The sequence below is a fragment of the Ovis aries genome, chromosome 10 (assembly GCF_016772045.2).
Source record: "Ovis aries strain OAR_USU_Benz2616 breed Rambouillet chromosome 10, ARS-UI_Ramb_v3.0, whole genome shotgun sequence".
Classification (NCBI taxonomy): Eukaryota; Metazoa; Chordata; class Mammalia; order Artiodactyla; family Bovidae; genus Ovis; species Ovis aries.
Genome location: NC_056063.1, coordinates 34487749 through 34505596, shown reverse-complemented (window position 1 = coordinate 34505596; position 17848 = coordinate 34487749). Strand labels below are relative to the sequence as shown.

At 49.9% G+C, this 17848-nt stretch overlaps 1 protein-coding gene across 12 annotated transcripts in view; it reads right to left on the bottom strand.

Moving 5' to 3' along the window:
• The window catches only part of SPATA13 (spermatogenesis associated 13), a 230255-nt gene that overhangs the window by 23254 nt on the left and 189153 nt on the right, over positions 1–17848 (bottom strand). For 2 of the 12 annotated variants that reach the window (XM_027973657.3, XM_042254890.2), the window contains exon 1: positions 1660–12018. The exons of 7 other annotated variants lie outside the window; for them this stretch is intronic. In XM_027973657.3, coding sequence (XP_027829458.1) covers positions 1660–1714 — 55 coding nt within the window. In that variant the 5' untranslated portion in view covers positions 1715–12018. Of the gene's footprint in view, positions 1–1659; positions 12019–17848 lie in introns of those variants that run through there. 3 more of the 12 variants (XM_042254894.2, XM_060394106.1, XM_042254892.2) reach the window with 2 other exon arrangements.

Genomic DNA, 17848 nt, shown 5'->3' with positions numbered 1-17848 from the left:
GCCCTCCCCACCCGCTCCTGCCAGATCTTTCTCTGGGGGGCCGCCAGGCTGTCCCTCAGGGTCCCCTGCCCACTCAGGGCTCTCATCTGGGACAGAATCCCCCCAGTAAGCAAGCTCTCCACTTCATTCTCTGCTGTTGCATCTGTGGTCATTTCCATCACGTTTACACACATACACACTTAGCATAGCAGGTACATGAGAGACAGTGCTGGGATCACACAGAACCATCGGGAACAGAGATGACCCCAGCAGAGCCCGCACCTTCCTTCTCTTGGCAGCCAGACTCAAAGGCGGGCAGGGCTGGAGCCTGGCGCCCGAGGGCACTTGGGGAGGGAGGGCACAGACCCCTAGCAGGAGACCTGCCCGGCTGCGCCTCCCAGTGTCGGGCTCAGCACAGTGGCTGAACCCAGCTTCTCTTGGCCTCCACACACACACGTGGGAGGGAGGTCCGGGCCCTGTGCCCGCCTGGGGTGGAGGAATGAGGGGGGCGGGCTCCATCGCCGGCTGCCTTGGGGTAAACACAGGCGCACCCCCAGCCCAGGAGGCCGGCAGGCAGCCAGCTGTCCTCCATGTAGGACCTGGGGTCACCAGCCACTCAGTGACAAGCACAGCCACTCGGCGGGCAGGCCTGAGCCCTGAACGCAGAAACCACTGGGCCACTTGTTTTTTTTCATTCTGAATTTGCGTCAGTGAAGCCCTCACCACACCCCTGTCTGTGCTCGGCCAGCACTGGGAGCCAATCAAAACAGGGAAGGCCAGCAAGAAGCACTGAGTACTCAGTGCAGTGCGGGGAGGCCCACGCTGCCCTCCGGCTGTCACCTGTAATTCCCATTCATTCCAGGGTGAGCGACTGGAATTCACTTAATACAAAAACGGAGACAGGACTCTTTTTTCAAGCTTCCCATTGCATGATGTGTAGGAGTCGGCCAGAATGCTTTCCATGAAGCATTTACTCCTTTAAAAGAATACATGGGTTCCAGGTGATAACCTCCTAGTGCGAGAGAACCACCTTTCTAAGTTCACCTAGGAACTAGTCTAGTGACAACACTCACAGAAACACTGGAAAGCAATAATGGAATAAAGCCCCAAACAATAACCAAGTCCTGGGTAGTAACGCTTTTTGTAAACAGTCGACTATTTTTCCAAGATCAATTCATACCACTAAACCTCACACACCCCAAATTAGCAAGGAACACTGTTATGGACCCCAACAACAGTCCCCTGAATAAAGAAGTTTCGTGTAACAGAAGCAAAGCCTAGCACAAGAACCAGATCCATAACTCATAAAGAACAATCCACGCTTGACTCTTGCTATTTTCTATTTCATACCAGTGGCTGCACAACTCAAACCAGCCTCTGATTTACTGTGTCCACAGCTAGAACTTTTGAAATGAGTTTGAGCAAACTCCGGGAGATAGTGAAGGAAAGGGAAGCCTGGCGTGCTGCAGTCCATGGGGTCACAAAAAGTCAGACATCACTGAGTGAAGAACAACAGCTACAACTGCCCTCAGGACCCCAGGTCCAGACAAAAGACTCGCTCACACACACACACACACACACACACACACACACACAGAGCCTGACAAGAGGCAGCACACAGAGCCCTGCACCTTGCGAGGACAGAGAGGACTCAGCAGCAAGGTCAGTCTGCACACATACCCGGGTGAAGGCTCTCCAGACTCCAGAATCTTGCCATTTCCCCCCTCGCCACCATCCTCGTGTGTGGGAAACAGCCGCGTTCAGAGCAGGGCTGTGGGGTGACTGAGCATCGCGGAGGATCACACAGGCTCTGGCTGCGGAAACGCAGAAAGCGCTTATTCACTGCTGACGCCTCTGCCCGCCTGGCCAGAGCCTCACAGCTCACAGCACCCGCGGGCGGCTGAGCTTGCAGCCCAGACAGGGCGGCGGGGAGGGAAGTCTAAACGCAGGCCAGACGGCCAGCCAGAAACCTATCAGGAGTCCCCGGAGCCTCCGATGCCACTGACAGCAAGGCAAGGCGCCTGCTGCTTTTCATTATAACCCAGAAGCCTGACCCCCCATAGAGTTTGCAAGATGTGAACTATCACACACAGGACAGACAGCAAGTCCTACTGCAGAGCACAGGGAACTACATTCAACATCCTGTGACAGACCACAGTGGAAGAGAGTATATAAAAAAAAAAGTATATAGTAATACGTATAACTGAGTCACTTTCCTGTACAGCAGAAATTAACACAACATTATAAATCAACAATACTCCAAATAAAAACGAAATAAAAGGGCTCAGAAAAAAAAAAAAGGACCTATTTCACGGGGGAAGAAGCACAGAGGTCACTAGGTTCAAACTGTAGTTGGGATTCCATGCTCTGGTGTGCCAAAACCTTCAGCTTTGACATCACATTTATATTAACTGCAAATCTGTGAACTCACTTTAAGAGAGATGTTGTTTAAAAGATGTATATGTGTGAATATGTGTGCCTTCTATATAAAAAGCGTATGCATATCTTTTACTGTATAAATTGTCTGTTCTCTATAGTGCAGAAAATTGTTCCTTCTTTGAAGAGGCTCTCTCTAGATGAGGCGGGTCACTTATTTCCTCTCTCATTTTTGTTTTTTTCCCAGTTGTCTACAGTGAGCAAGTCCTATTGTGAAACGACACCTACTAACAAACAGCTTCCTTCCATTTCCTCAGGACAGGAAGACGCTAACTTTTTACCTTCAGGAGCAAGGAGACAACACACGCAGCATAGTGATCATGTGGTCGTCCCCCAGTAAACGGCTGAAAACTGAGCCCATGTGTGCAGGCTCTGGGGTGACAGACCCCTCATCTCACTCCACCAGCTCAGACCTTCAGGGGCTCGTGTCTGATCTATACAGTGGGGGCAGCCAGCTTCCCACAACGCTCCCAGTTCTTGAGAACGTGTGGGGATTAATAAACAGGACTGCAGCTGCTCTGACAACCCAAGTCCGCAATCACTGGTTGGTTCCCAGACTTCACAGCATGAGGGGTCAATGGGCAGAGCTGCAACATCAACTAAGACACCCACCCCCACCACGTGCTTTCCCAGAGGCTTTTCTTATCCTTAATTATCTGTGGCTGTTTCTACTGACTCAGGGCATCTCACTCTTAAATCCAGCTAAGGCTTCAATAAACTACAAAGAGGCAAAACGTGCATACACGTGAACACACACACACTACACTCACAAAACTAGAGAGGTTTTAAATCTATCCCATGCAAATATATATATCTTTAAAGATTTTTTTGTTTGTTTGTGCCAGGTCTGGTCTATATGTGGGATCTGGTTCCCTGCCCAGGGATTGAACCCCACCCCCCTGTATTGGGAGCTTGGAGTCTTAGCCACTGGACCACTAGGGAAGTCCCCCCTTGCAAATATTTCTTAAAAATGAATTAAAAGAGTCAAATTTTTAAAAACGATTAAAAGACAGTCATTGACTAGGAGTGTATGTGTCCTTAATTAAGGCAGTGCTTCATTGCAGGAGGGACTCAAAAGACTCCTCGAAGTTGCTTCCCAGAGCAGCTCACTGTCTATGAGCTAAGGCTGCTTCCCATAGGCTCCAAGTCCAGATTACGACACCTGGGTCAACTTGTTTAACACAGAATGTCCCATAAGGCCACAAACCCCTTTTTTCACAGTAACATGTACTACCACCTCAAAGGCTGCTGTCCAGGGACCAGCAGCACAGGGTGACCAGGGAGCTGGTGGGAAGTGAACCCTTGGGGCCCCATCCTGGCCTGTGGAATCACAGCCTGACTCACGTCTGAGAACTGTTAATTCACAAATGAGTGAAGCCCGTGGAACGCAAGGGTGGACCTGCTTTTAATGAAGTGGAACGCTGAATGCTGAGACACAAAGTAGGGAAATGCGGGAACTCATTCTGATGAGCACACTTTCTAAGGGAGACTGAAATCCAGCAGGAGGCAAGGGAAATCCAGAGTGCTTTTATTTTCTTAAAAAAAAAAAATTTTTTTTCTTTTGTTGTTGTTAAAATTGCAAGTTTTCAAAAAAAAAAAAAAAAAAAAAACAACCTCTCTTGGCTACGTTTCCTTGGCACTGTCTTAACTTGGGTCCACGGCTCCCTTTCACTCTCCCCGGGCAGCTTCTTTCCCAAGGACTTTTTCTAAATCCAGAGATGGGGTCAGGGAGATTAAGGTCCTTGGGATCTTAGGATTTTAAACCAAAGGCATTTGCTGAGTAAACTTACTGTACTGAGCACACACTCAAAACAAACATAAAGATAAAAAGAAGGAAAAAAAAGTAAATAAACAAAACTGCATCTTCCTCAAAGGAAGATGAACCAACAACACTTCTAAGATATTTTGGAAGAACCTACAGAGGCAGTTTGACTTTAAGATTTAAAAATTTATTTAGTGATTAGAGCCTATATTAACCAGATCAATAAGAATATTGCAACAAAGACCTTAAGCACAGCTGAAGGAAGTCTTGATCTCCTCCACGCTCTACCCCCAACCTCCACCCCTGGGAATAGTCTATTCTCCTTGCATAAGACGCTGCTACAGGGTTGAGACTAAGATGTCACCAACCTTGACTACTGGTAGGAAGAATTAAGAAAAGGATTGAGTCCCACTGGAGAGCAGAAAAACCCCAACTGTACATTAATATCAAATATTTGGAAGTCAGGATAAAATAAAAGTTGGAAGCACACAGGATGTTATGATCACGTTTAGTCTACAGATATAGAAGGAACTAAGGCTATTTTTGGCAGAGTGGCCCTAAGACCCACACACAGTTACACCCACATTTCTGGAAAAGGAGGGGGTAAGTTAGTGGTGGTGCCTCTACTTAAACCGGCACTCATCCCTTTACCCTCCAGGACAGGCTCTTGAGATGACCAGGGGGTCGTTAAGGCTGCACTTGGCTCCGAGTTACTGGCATCTCCATAAGTACAAAATGGTTCAGGTCTTCTAACGTGGCCGCCTTAGGATTTGGGGCAGAAAGGTCATCACTGGCCATCTGCTCAGCAACTGACACTCCCAGCTGCGGCTTCACCAAAGCTGCAGCTCCCTGCATGGCGCAGAGACTCCCTTAACCTGGGAATATTCTAGAACCTCCCCCACCCCAGGATTGGGTACCACCCCACCACCAAGGCCTGCAGGACAGCCACAGGGTGGTAGGATGCCAAGGACAGGCATGCTGTGCCCCGACCAGCACTGCCACCAGCTTCAGAGAGTGAGCTGGAGGCTGGGACATGTCAGAACCGAGGCAGCTCCTGCCCCCGCTGGACTGAGCGCCAGCCCAGACCACTGGTGAGCACCCAGAGTCACGAGGAACACAGCAAGGGCTCTGAGTCCACCCAGTCACTACCCTCGCTGCTGATGCCCTAAAGCTGGGATGGGGGTGATTTCTGAACAGGAAGTGATCAGCTTCACCCACTATGAGTTAGTCAGACTCATGGGCTTCCTTGTGGCTTAGCAGTAAAGAACCCTCCTGCCAGTGCAGGAGACCCAGAAGAGCCAGCTATTCCTGCTGGAGAATCCCATGGACAGAGGAACCTAGCAGGCTACAGTCCATGGGGTCGCAAAGAGTTGGACACGACTGAGCAACTAAACAACCACTCAGACCCACAGTACCCTTGTCTTTTAGCATAAATAATGGAGTGTCCAGAGGGGTCGCTGTACTCTGAATGGATTACAGGCAGACACCAGCACTAATCTTACAGGCCACAGTTACACCATTTTTGAGAGAAGCAGAAGAACACAGAACAGAGACCCTCAACACAGTACATAACGTTTTCTAGCCCACACGGTCGCACAACCCACCATAGATCCCGTTTTGGTCAGCTGCCTGCTGGCAGAGGGCAAGGCAGGCCCTACGCAGGTCTTCCTGAAACACTGCTCAGCAGCCAGACGCCTGAGCACAGAGGGCAGGCTCGTCACTCCAGCACACAGGGAACGGAGCGCAGGTGACAACAAGGAGCAGTGGGAACCGAAGACAGAGGATGAGCCTTGGATCTTCAAAGCTGCTGCTTTTCCACCGGAGGTGCCGAGTGCCCGCCCACCCTAACAGACAGAAGATGCACTCTCAATGCCTTATGAACACCACTCCACTCCAAACACAGCACAAAGACACTGGTCCTCTTGGGCTCCGACTACAACTTTTAGGTTAATTCAGAAACAGATCCAAAATTCCCCTTTAAAAGACAAGGTGCCGTCTCAACGTGACAATGGAGGCCTGTGCCATCTTCTGTGAACAGCCATGTGGGGTTTTCATCCTTCAAGGCCTGGGACACATTTCAAACATAACAAGAGCAAATCAGAAAGTGGATGAACTTCACTTTTGTCTTTGTTTTAATAAAAGGCAATTATTAGGCGTGGCCTTAAAAACTGACACACGGGTGAACTTCTGTGCACATAAACAAAATAACTTTGTGTTCCATGCTGGAAAAGCGTAGCATCTGGGAGACAGTGAGTGGTATGGGAGCAACGCAGGCTTTGGGGTCTGTCTGATCTGCTCTGATCACCGGCTTCACTGTCTTATGACTTAAGTCCCACTTAGCTGAGCGAGAAAAAGCATGGCCTTAAAGTTTTCAAGCCTCAGATTCCTCATCCACAAGACAGGGACAGGCATGCAGGCCAGGCGCTTGGCTTGGTGGTGATTTGCTTCACGTTTATCTCTTTGCGCTCTTCCTCTTGACTTAATATTCTTTCTTTTCCTTCTCTTTAAAAAAATTTTTTTTAGAGATGTACAGTTGACTTACAACATTGTGTTAGCCTCAGGCATATGGCAAAGTGATTAGTTATACACATACAAATAAATATATTCTTTTTCATATTCTTTCCCATTACCATTTATTATAGGGTATTGAATATAGTTCCCCATTCTTTTCTTTTTAAAATCCAGTTTCTGAGACTTGGCATTAGACGCACGGTATTTTGAAAACTTTTTAAACTCTGTACTTTAGAATGATTGGAACAAATACATGTGTTAGAACTGAGAATGTTTTAAAGGTTAGAAAGATGAGAATTTCAAGAGTTTGATGGAAAAACGTTAAAAAAAAATACTTCATGATGTTTTTCTGAGACAGGAAGAACACTCTCTTTCTTGTCAAAAAAAAAAAAAAAAAACTTGATTTTGGGCAACGATAAGGCTGAGACAGCAGCCAAAGCTGCTGGAGCTGACACCTGTCTCAGATTTGCAGGCCTGTGGTCTAAGGGCTGTCTTCAGACAAAAGGAACAGAATCCTCTTGATTTACAAATAAAAACACCCAGTGCCCATGACCCCAGGCAAGAGGCTGAAATGGGATGGAGACAGCAAAGAACCAGACCCGGCCCCGTCCACAACTGACCATCAGGGCTCCACCATCCCCATCCTTCAACCAGCCTCCCAGGAGCTCCGCTATAATCACCTACTCCAACGGTGCTGAGCAAGGACCAGATGACTTTGTACTTTCTCTCTGATTCCTCATTGAGAGAAAACTTTAGGAAAGCAGATGCAGAGGTTATCCAGAGAGTAAGAGATCAGATGAGGTTTTCTGGTGCGGCTAAAGTAATCTCAAGGCATTAGACACCCCTCAGCACCTGCTATTGCTTTTCTTTTCTTCTTTCAACAAAAAGTTTAGGCATTTCTAGGACATACTTTGGGAAATCTCTGATGAGGTCTGAAATTTGGGGTCAAGAGAGTCAAAAGAAAACATTCAGTAGAGTTACCCTCCCCCCAATAACCTGAGTGTCTGCCCTTTAGATGGATTTAACCCACATCTGGATAATAATTAAACAGAACACTATCACACATGGACTCCTGGATAACTCCTAGGGCTGTCTGTACACATTAGAATAAATGACCTGTCAACAGTTAAACTGCTGGTTACTGAGGCTGAGTTAGTAACTCAGAACTCTGGCTGGAAATACAACCCATTTGTCACAAGAATTATGACTGCTTCTCTTTACTGCACACTTACAGCGTACCAGATCGTTCTCACACATCTGTGGACAACAGTAATATTTCCTACTGATAGACGAGAACATTAAGACTGGGGTGTGAAATGACTTGCCAAGGTCAACGAGGGACCGGGACTCAACTCTGTTTGGTGCTCCAAATGCCAGTTCATAAGAAAATCAACTTTCATAACAATCACTAGAATAGAACATCGCCAGAATGATAGATTATAAATAGGATTATCAACAACAAAAAACTAAGGCAAAAGGAAAAAAACCTATTTTTTTTGTTCTGACCATATGAAAAATTAATCTAAAGAGTCTTAACAAATTTATTAACTTTACAACAAGACTTTTCAAAAAATATGGCTCGGTAATTTCTTGTTGCTGTTGTTTAGTTGCTGAGTCCTGTCCAACTTTTTTCAATCCCATGGACTGTCACCCACCAGACTCCTCTGTCCATGGGATTTCTCAGGCAACAATAGTGAAGTGGGCTGCCATTTTCTTCTCCAGGGGATCTTTGAGACCCAGGGATCAAACCCATGTTTCCTGCATTGCAGGCAGATTCTTTACTGCTGAGCCAGTAATTTCTTAAAATTTATTTGATTAAAGAAAAAAAAAAATCAGAGCTTCCCTTGTGGTTTAGATGGTAAAGAATCTGCCTGCAATGCAAGAGAACCCCAGTTTGATATCTAGGTTGGGAAGATCCCCTGGAAAAGTGAATGGCTACCCACTCCAGTATTTTTGTCTGGAGAATCGCATGGAGAGAGGAACCTGTCAGGCTATAGGCCATGGGATCGCACAGAGTTGGGCACAACTGAGCGACTAATGATTAAATTGCCCCCAGTTTCTTAATGTTGGGGCATTAAATCAGAACTCTAAACCAAGGAATGGAACTTTCTGGTGTATATTTAACATGACTACTTCAAAAATATTTAATAACATTGATATGGTCCTATTAATGAACTTTCACATATGGTAACATAAAGCCAAGATAATTTTTAATATGGTAGCGAAACAAGTAGTTTTTAATCAGTCCTAACACTTAGAGGAAATTTTCAGCTATCAAATCAGAAAACCAGCACGGATAAACCAAAGAGATAGAACCCCTCCACACTCATACACAAGGTGTGCACTTTCCCCACAACCTTGCAGACACCCTCTATGCATCCTGGCTCTGCCTTCCCACTGAACCAAAACTGTTTTTCTCAAAACCACCAAGTCTGTGGGCTTCCCTCGTGGCTCAGTGGTAAAGAACCCACCTGCCAATGCAGGAGACATGAGTTCAATCCCTGATCCTGGAAGGTCCCACACGCCACGGAGCAACTAAGCCTGAGCGCCACAACTATTGAGCCTGTGCTCTAGAGCCTGGGAGCCGCAACGAGAAAAGCCACAGCAGTGAGAAGCCCATGCACCGAAAGCAGAGGAAAGCCTGCAGAGCAACGAAGACCCAGCACAACAACAACAACAACAACAACAACAACAACAAACCCCAGCAGGTTCCTAATTGCTGCTGGACCCTTGGAAATGGCTCAGAGCACTCAGCTTGACCCTTGTCACAGGTGACACGGTAAGCACTGCCTCCCTGGGGCTCAGCATCCTTGGACAACTGGACACCACTCACCCGCCTGGCCATTCCATTTCTATCTTCACTGTGGATTTCTTTTCCTTCACGGGCCCCCTGGTGCCTCCCCCGCTTCTCACTCCACACACACCCTGCTGGTACCTCTCCCTCACCGGCCTGGAGAACAGCCAGCCATGTGTGGACCACTCCTTCCCGAACTCCCCTCGAGCCTGGGCCTCCGTCCTCATCAGACTGCATTGTGCAGGCCGGGTGATGAGATCTCCACCCAGCTGTCCCAGCAGTGCCTCCAGCTCCAAGGCCTGGAACAGACCCGAGCCCCGCACTCGTGTGGTTTTCTCCTGCACTCCCCTTCACCCGGGTGCAGGGAGGGTCTGCCCCCCAAACATCCAGACAATGGCTGGGCTTTCAGGTCTTTGCTTTTCCAAGAGAACCATCATGTTCCTGGTTAAGGGCTCTGTCCACTGGTTGTCCGCTCTGTCCCCAAGCAGGTCCACAATTTAGCTAGTAAGTTACCAAAGGCAAAGCGAACCACTTCTGTGGTTCCTGGCTCTTCCAGGATAGGCCCTGAGGAAGGCTCTGAGCAGGCCGTTCCCTCCTACCTGCAGTGGTCTAATTCCTGGTACAGACCCGCAGCTCACCCCACTACAGCCACTAAGTGTGGTCAAGCTGCCTGAAAGACCCACGGCAGACCCAATACATCCACCTCACGCCCCGAACCTTAAACTTCTACATACAAAGGTGCAGCTGCCTCATCAGTGTCATCCCCAAGGACCAGAGGTCTCCCTCACACGTCATCACGGGACGGGGGTTCTGCATGTGAGACCACGATGTACCAACTGTGATGGCCAGTTCTGGATGCTCTTAAGTGATAACCGGAAGCATTCTGAGCTCAGAGTTCCCGGTTTTTCCACATTTTATGCTCTCAATTCTTATCTGACTGAAATAACTCTTTAGCAATTCATCTTTATCAAGAGTTCAGTTGTCTTAATTATGAGTCTCTTCTGAATCTCACATTTATATTTCATTTGCTTATGGAGCTAGACAAGCTCCATGACCGCAGCAATGACCACAGCTGTCAGAGCCAGGCTGCAGCCATGTCCCTGACTCCCGGTAAGGACACAATCCACCCATGAGAGCAGTGATGGGTGCTGTGTCATCCCCCCCGGCCTCTCAGCCATTCCAAGTGAGCCCTGGGCAGGAGCGGGCACCACCTGCACCAAGGACACATCCCTTCGGTTGGGTTAAGCATGTGGTTGGGTAAAGAAAGCTTCTGAGGGGCTACCTGACCCTGAGCTTCTCAAGCAGGCTCTCCTCCTCCCACCCCCACCCTCTGTACTGGCTGCTTCCCAGCCTAGAACAAACACACCTTCTCCAGCAACAGACTCCACCTAAGTCCCGCTCAGCCTTCAGTCTCAGCTTTGCTGTGGCTTTCCCGGGAAAGCCTGGGACTCCCTGGATGGGATCTGCTGCCCTGTGGTTACACTCACCTCCTTGGGCGCTGCCGTGGCTTTCCGGGCCAGGACACCTGCCAGGCGGTTCTGTGAGCTCGGCGACTGGCTTCCTGGAACCCGCCAGCCTGCACCCCAGGGCCCCTCTTATCACAGGGGACCTGTGTACACACACATGTTATGCACGGCAGCATGTAACTGTGCTCTGCGCATCCATAAAATGAGGTGTCTCCTAACCCAAGGGCGAAGTGAAAACTCAGCTCGAAAGTGTTTCGGGCACCCTGCTCACGTCCTGAAAAGCCACTCTTTATCTCCTAGTGGCATGTCCCGCGTCATTTCCGGATAATATTAAGCTCATCGACTTCCTAAGGGGGCTAGGTAAGCTGGCTTCTAGAACCGACACTAGTTCCTAAGTGGGGAAAAGAAAAGAGCGCCTATACAAGGAGATCTCCGGGTCTGAGACATCAGTGCACCCCGGCCCAAAATCAGCTGGGAGAACGAGAAGTTGCGGAGGGAACGACGTCCCCGAGGGGTCACCTCGGCCGCTCCTTGAAAGTGCTGGGCTTCAGGGGTGGGGACCTCTGGACACACGCTTCTCCCAGTGGACACACCAGCCTTGAAACTGTGGGGAACGTTCACCCGAGGAAAGCCTGGCGGGGAGGGGGCGACCGTTGGGGGAGCGCACGCAACCCCTCCCTCCCCGCCGGCGCGCGGCATCCCGCGCGCAGGACCGCAGAGCAACAGCAGCATCCCGCGCGCAGGACCGCGGGGCAACACAGCATCCCGCGCGCAGGACCGCGGGGCAACACAGCATCCCGCGCGCAGGACCGCGGGGCAACACAGCATCCCGCGCGCAGGACCGCGGGGCAACACAGCATTCCGCGCGCAGGACCGCAGGCCTTCCAGCGCCAGGTGCGCGCGGCTGCGGTTTGGGAGAGGCCTCGGTTCTCTGGCGGCTTCCCCCGGAGGTCTCGTAGGTTTGCGGAAAGCCGGGCAGGTTGTTAGGGCCGCGAGCCCACCCCGCAGAGCACCCTGGTCTCAGGGCGGGTTGAGTTGGACCAGCCCCTGTGCGCCCTCCTCCGCGGACCCCACAGAGCACAAGGGCAACCCTGCTGTGGGGGCGGGACCCCTGGAGGCGGCCCAGGCCACACCCCTTCGGAGTTGGACCCCCACCCCGCTCTACAAAGGGCCTCTGTGTGTTCTCCACAAAAGGAAAAATGGAGTATCTTGAACTTCTCACCACCAAGTACCTTACTTTGTAAATTCTTAATCCCCACTCTTATCTCTAGATTTATATTCTTGTTGTAGGCCCTGATCAATTGCTCTGCGGTCTGTAGTATTTTTTCTTGCTTTCTTACTGACAGCGAACTGGAAATTTTTGAAACCTCAGAGTACGTTTTTCAAAATAGCTCCTCTCTCATCAACACCTTGGAGAAGGCAATGGCACCCCACTCCAGTACTCTTGCCTGGAAAATCCCATGGATGGAGGAGTCTGGTGGGCTGCAGTCCATGGGGTCACTAAGAGCTGGACATGACTGAGCAACTTCACTTTCACTTTTCACTTTCATGCATTGGAGAAGGAAATGGCAACCCACTCCAGTGTTCTTGCCTGGAGAATCCCAGGGATGGGGGAGTCTGGTGGGCTGCTGTCCAGGGGGTCGCAGAGTCGGACATGACTGAAGCGACTTAGCAGCAGTAGCAGCAGCACCAACCCCTGGCTAGCTCTGATGTGCTTCACAGATACGTGGCCTGTTGCATAATTTCGGTTATTCTTTTGTAGAACACGATGTTTTATATAAATATATATATATATGCATATCACTCTATATATCAAGCTTTTAAAGACTGGATTCTTTGGTTTTTTCCACATGAAAAATGTACACGGCTGGTTATGAGTTTGAGCTTCAGGACTCCCTTGTTAACAGCTTAAACGATGACAGCATCCTACTGAAGACAGATTCTGGCCTGGCTCATTGGATAGCTACCCTGATTTAATGTCATCCTCTTTCTTACCTTGTGAAGTGACCATATTACATTCATAAGAAATTAAGGTATGAAAGTCAAATCAAATCAAATCAAGCAATAATTTGAGTAAATTTCAAAATATTTTAAAAAGCCATAGAAAGTCCAATCAAGTCAACTCATGCTTTTCTCCACTTTTTACACTTAGTTATCATTGTACCTAACCTGACCATTTTCTCTCCTCTGTTGTTCTCCTTCCTGGGGAACAGTTCAGACATCACTTGCTTTGCCTTACAGGAGAAAACTCATCTGAACTCGACGGGGAGGGTGGGTAGAAAGAGAAGCATGCGTAGACATGAGAATAAGAATTCTGAAGGGCGATCACACTGGACTTCTGACCAGAACAGGTGGAGCAGTTACCAAAGGGAGAATGGCAGCGACAGAAGCAAGTTTGGGAAACTCAGGCTGCCGTGGAATAAGCTGCCTTGGATGTAGGGGAAAAATATCATAAAGGAAAAACGCAGATGGCAGTGAAGACAGTCTCCTAAGAAAAAGTGAGCATGCACAGGCACGGCTGCTCAGACCCAAGGATGACCGAGGGGCACAGCCCCCCCGTCGCCAATAAAGCCCCAGGGTTTGGCCATGAACTTGACAAAAGCACCTCGGTAACTAGCGGTGGAATTCTGTTATCCAATGCCACACCCAAGCAAATGGGTGAACATGACCCAGGGCTGCTCGGTGCCACCTCTCCCCAGACACACATGAGCCAGGGAGGAGATGAGACGGTGCTCTAAGCAAAGGGAGGGAGGAGGGAAAGTTCTAGAAGGGAACTCAGGACGAGTTCACTTTCACCTAAAAGGATTAGGTCTTCGCTTCTCAAAAAAATTAAATTGCTACGTTCAACTCTACATTTTCAGAAATTGTTACTTTCCGGGTGCATCTTGATTTGAATATTTTTGAGAGCACCTGACCAGGGAGGAGGAAATATACTGTTCACTATTTTAAAAAGGTTTTATTCTAGGAAATTGCAAACAAACTCAGAAGTAGAAAAAGTATATGATGAACCTATAAGGATCAATATTTTATCAATCTTTTCCAACTAGGTCTTTTTGGATATTTTAAAGCAAATCTCGAATATATAATTTCATGCAACAAATATTTAGTATGCACCCAAATGAATAAGGACTGAAAAATAACTGCACTATCATTACCGTGATAATGAACAAAATTGACAGTAATTCCTTCTCTGAATACTGAGTCCATATGAAAATGTCCCTCCCCATCTCAAAATGACCTTTTTACAGCTGGTTGGTTGGTATCAGAATCCAAACAAGGTCCACACACTACATTTACCAAACACAATTCAGATCAAACCAGATCTGTCCATTTGGGTGGCATCTACCAGGGATTCTGCATGCAACACTCAGCTCCTGAGCTGGGTGCATTCCAGCACGTCGGTGGGAGGGGAACTGGGCCCCCAGGCTGCCCATTCCTGAGGCAGCTGAGGGGCCAGCTCCTGGCAGATGGAGAAGGGGTCTGGGAGACAGGAATGCTGGAGCTGGCCTGTCAGATTCTCACCATCCCCCAGGCTTCCCAAACCACACGATGGACAAGGCAGCATCTGTTAGTGGGCCGGGGGCCAAGGGATCCAGGACTCCCATGGTGGTGTGAGGTCTACACGGAAGAGCAGATGTCATTTCTGTCCTGGGCAGCAGGGCCAGCTTGGTCACTGGGATGGTCCCTCCCAGCGGACCTCTGGCTGTACTAAACTTATCACAGGGTCCCTAGGGACAAAACTGACGAGGGACTCCATGAAGGTGCTGCTTGATTCGTAGGGCAGCAAATCCCCAAGTCAGCGGGCAGAAGGCACACATGAGCCACCACCACAGGGATCCGGGGATCTCGCCCCACGCCCAGAGCTAAACTGGTTCCAACTCAGAGCCTCCTCCTGAGGCAGAAGGCAGATGACCATGGGGTGGGGGTGGGGGGGGGGGGGGTCCCATTTCTACAACCCTTCCTTCCTGTGAATTCCTTGGTGATGGAGCCCAGGAAAGGGAGGTCCCCCAGCTTCTAAGCGATGCTCTGTTGGAAATTTCTGACTGAGAGGCCTCAGTAGGGGTTACACATGTGGACTGGAGTGAATGGCTTGGCTGAGAAGCCCCTGGAGGAGCTTGGGTAGGACACTGTGGGTTACCAGATTGCTCTGGGGAGGATGTGACTGGACATATCAGAACACACCCCGGCACAGGAAACCACCCGTCCCATGGAAATCCACTGCAAACGAGGCTGTTTAACAACGGTGTGACATTATGTACACCCCGCAAATGCCCATCTTTGTTCCTGGTCATCTTGATGCTGACTCAGCGGGTTCAAAAAATAAAACGGCCCTGGTGGCAGAAACGGATGCCCAGCCTGGGCTAAACCACGGGCGTCCCCTCCACAAAGCTAATGATACGGTGCCTTGAAGGACCCAGACGGCTGCTTGTGGGGAGCTGATTACAGTGGGCCCTTTTCACAATAGGCGGTTTGTCTTTCCTGGAAGAGACACTTATTCTAGATTTGGGTTTGTTTGTTTTGCCTATCAGAGTCCTGCTGGAATCTCCCCGGAGGGGGCGCTGTTCACGGCAGTGCAGGAATGGAGGGGTCAACACGGGGGTTCACGATCACTTAATAATACACTTGCAAAGTGTCTTCTTTCCATCCAGTAACTCTGCTCTGTCAAAGCTGAATCTCCTCCCCTCTGAGGAGGGGCTCCTGGCAGCACCCCAGCCCTGGTGCCACTGGCTCTGAGCCCAGGCCGGGCTGGTGAGCCTCCTCATGCATGAGGAATGAGCACCCAGGGAAAACGTGGTGTCCTCTGTGGTCTCTGCCACCAGCATTTCCCAATTGGACAAATGCGGCAACCTCCAATCAGCCTCCTTCCTCTGGCCTCACTCCCCAATGGCCTTGCTCTCTGAAGCCCAGCTGGCAATGGCTTCCGCTTCACTTGGAACAACCCTGACTCCTCGAAACCTGCGATGCCCTTTCTATGCAGACTCTCTTTAGCCTCCGGGCTGCCCCGGCCTCCCTGGCCCTGGACTCCCGAGCTCCAGGCACCCGGCCTTCTCGCTGAACCTCGGACACACTGAGCTCCTGCCTGACTTGGGCATTCGATGCTCCTTTGACTGGAACCTCTGTTCCCTCAGATCTTCGCTCCCTGCTCATCTTCCAAGTCTTGGCTCCAAGGTCACCTCCTCAGAGACATGAGGTTGCCCTCCCCTACTCCCACCTTCCCCTTCTCCAGAAGGCTCACTAGTGCCCAAGGGAGCCCTGCGTATCCACTCACTGGTTCTGTTTAAATGCGGGAACATACATGCTTTGCGATGCTTGACTCTCTGCTTTACTCCAACAGTAACAGTGGTGTCTGGCTCAGAGCGGACGCTCCACATATTTTTCTTTCTTTTTTTGCAGACTGACAGGTTTTCAACTAAGAGGGGAATAAAGGAGACTGTGATGACTGGAAGCAAGCTCAGAATCTTGGAGAACAGGCTTGGAGCACCTCAGACGGCAGAGATAAGCACCAGGTGCTGTGAGGAGCAGGGGGTCCGGAGTGCGCGGGGACCAGACGTGCAGAAGGCGAGACAGCGCCTGTGCCCCACAGCCAGCCGCAGAGGGGAGGCACGCCCTTTCCTGGCGTCAGGCATGTGCACGTGTGATCTCTTTGTGTTTTCTGTTTCCTCTCCTCCCACTTCTTTCCACTGTGAGATGTGTGTGGTGCTTAAATTTACTTTTGGGCACAAACAGTGGTGGGCCTGCAGGAGGGAGGCACCTGATCGGAGGCCCTGGACTTGGAGACACCAGCAGTGACTGATGAGCCCCTGGGCTGCTTCCAGGGAAAGACTGAGAGGGTTCTCATTAGACATGGAATTGGTGTGCCCTGTCCTTTTAAAAAACAAATGCCTGGGAATTCCCTGGCGGTCCAGTGGTTAGGACTGCGCTCTCACTGCTGAGGGCCTGGGTTCAGTCCCTGGTCAGGGAACTAAGTTCCCGCAAGCTGCATGCGCCACCTCCTCCCCCCAAAGAACACCCTCCACCTACTTCACCTTTCTTCACGGTGCCCCCGTGGTGTTACAGCTCCTTGTTAACTCATCATCCCCACACAAGGACCTGTGAGATGAAAGGGGCTTCGTTGTGCTCCTGGCACATGGCAGGCCCTTGGCAGACACTGAATGAATGAATGAATGAATGAGTGACTTCCCTGGAGGAGCGACCTTCCTCCGCCGTGGTCGGGGAATCCACACACTCACCGCCTCATCCCTGGAGGACCCATCCTACTCCCGGTCCCTGCGCCCCGTGTTGGTGGACCCATCACCTGAGCTGGGGGGCTGAACCCCCTTCCTGGGACTCTGGCTCCTGAGTGAGTGACTCAAGGACAGATGGACGGTGTCTTCCTCAGCTCCTTCCACACGGCTCCCCAGCTCCCGGGGGCCACCCTGACTGCCAGGTGTTTCCTAGATGCATTTCTAGGCACCCCATCAATTTTGGGGACACTGACACCCTCCCAAGACAGTCTCTTTTTGCTCCAGCTAGGCAGGGTGAGTTTTTGCTACTTCTCAACAAAAGAACACTAAACTCAAAACAAAACAAAGCATGGTTCCAGAAAGCACAGAAATAAACTGTTCATGTAAGTACAGGGTTGGAGGAGAAACTGTCCACATTCTTGCCCGCCTAACTACAGTATTTTCACTTATGCACACTCATGTTAAACCTTTGGCCACATGTGAGCATGCTGCATAGGGCTGCAATCATGGTTTGCTACGGGCTGAATGTGTACCCCCCTAAAGATGCTGAAATTCTAACCCCTAGTACCAGCGAGGATGTGTCCTTATTTGGAACAAGCTCTTCGTAAATGATCCAGCTGACACATGGTCATTAGGACAGTGCCTTAATTCTTTATGGCACCACGTGAAGATGAAG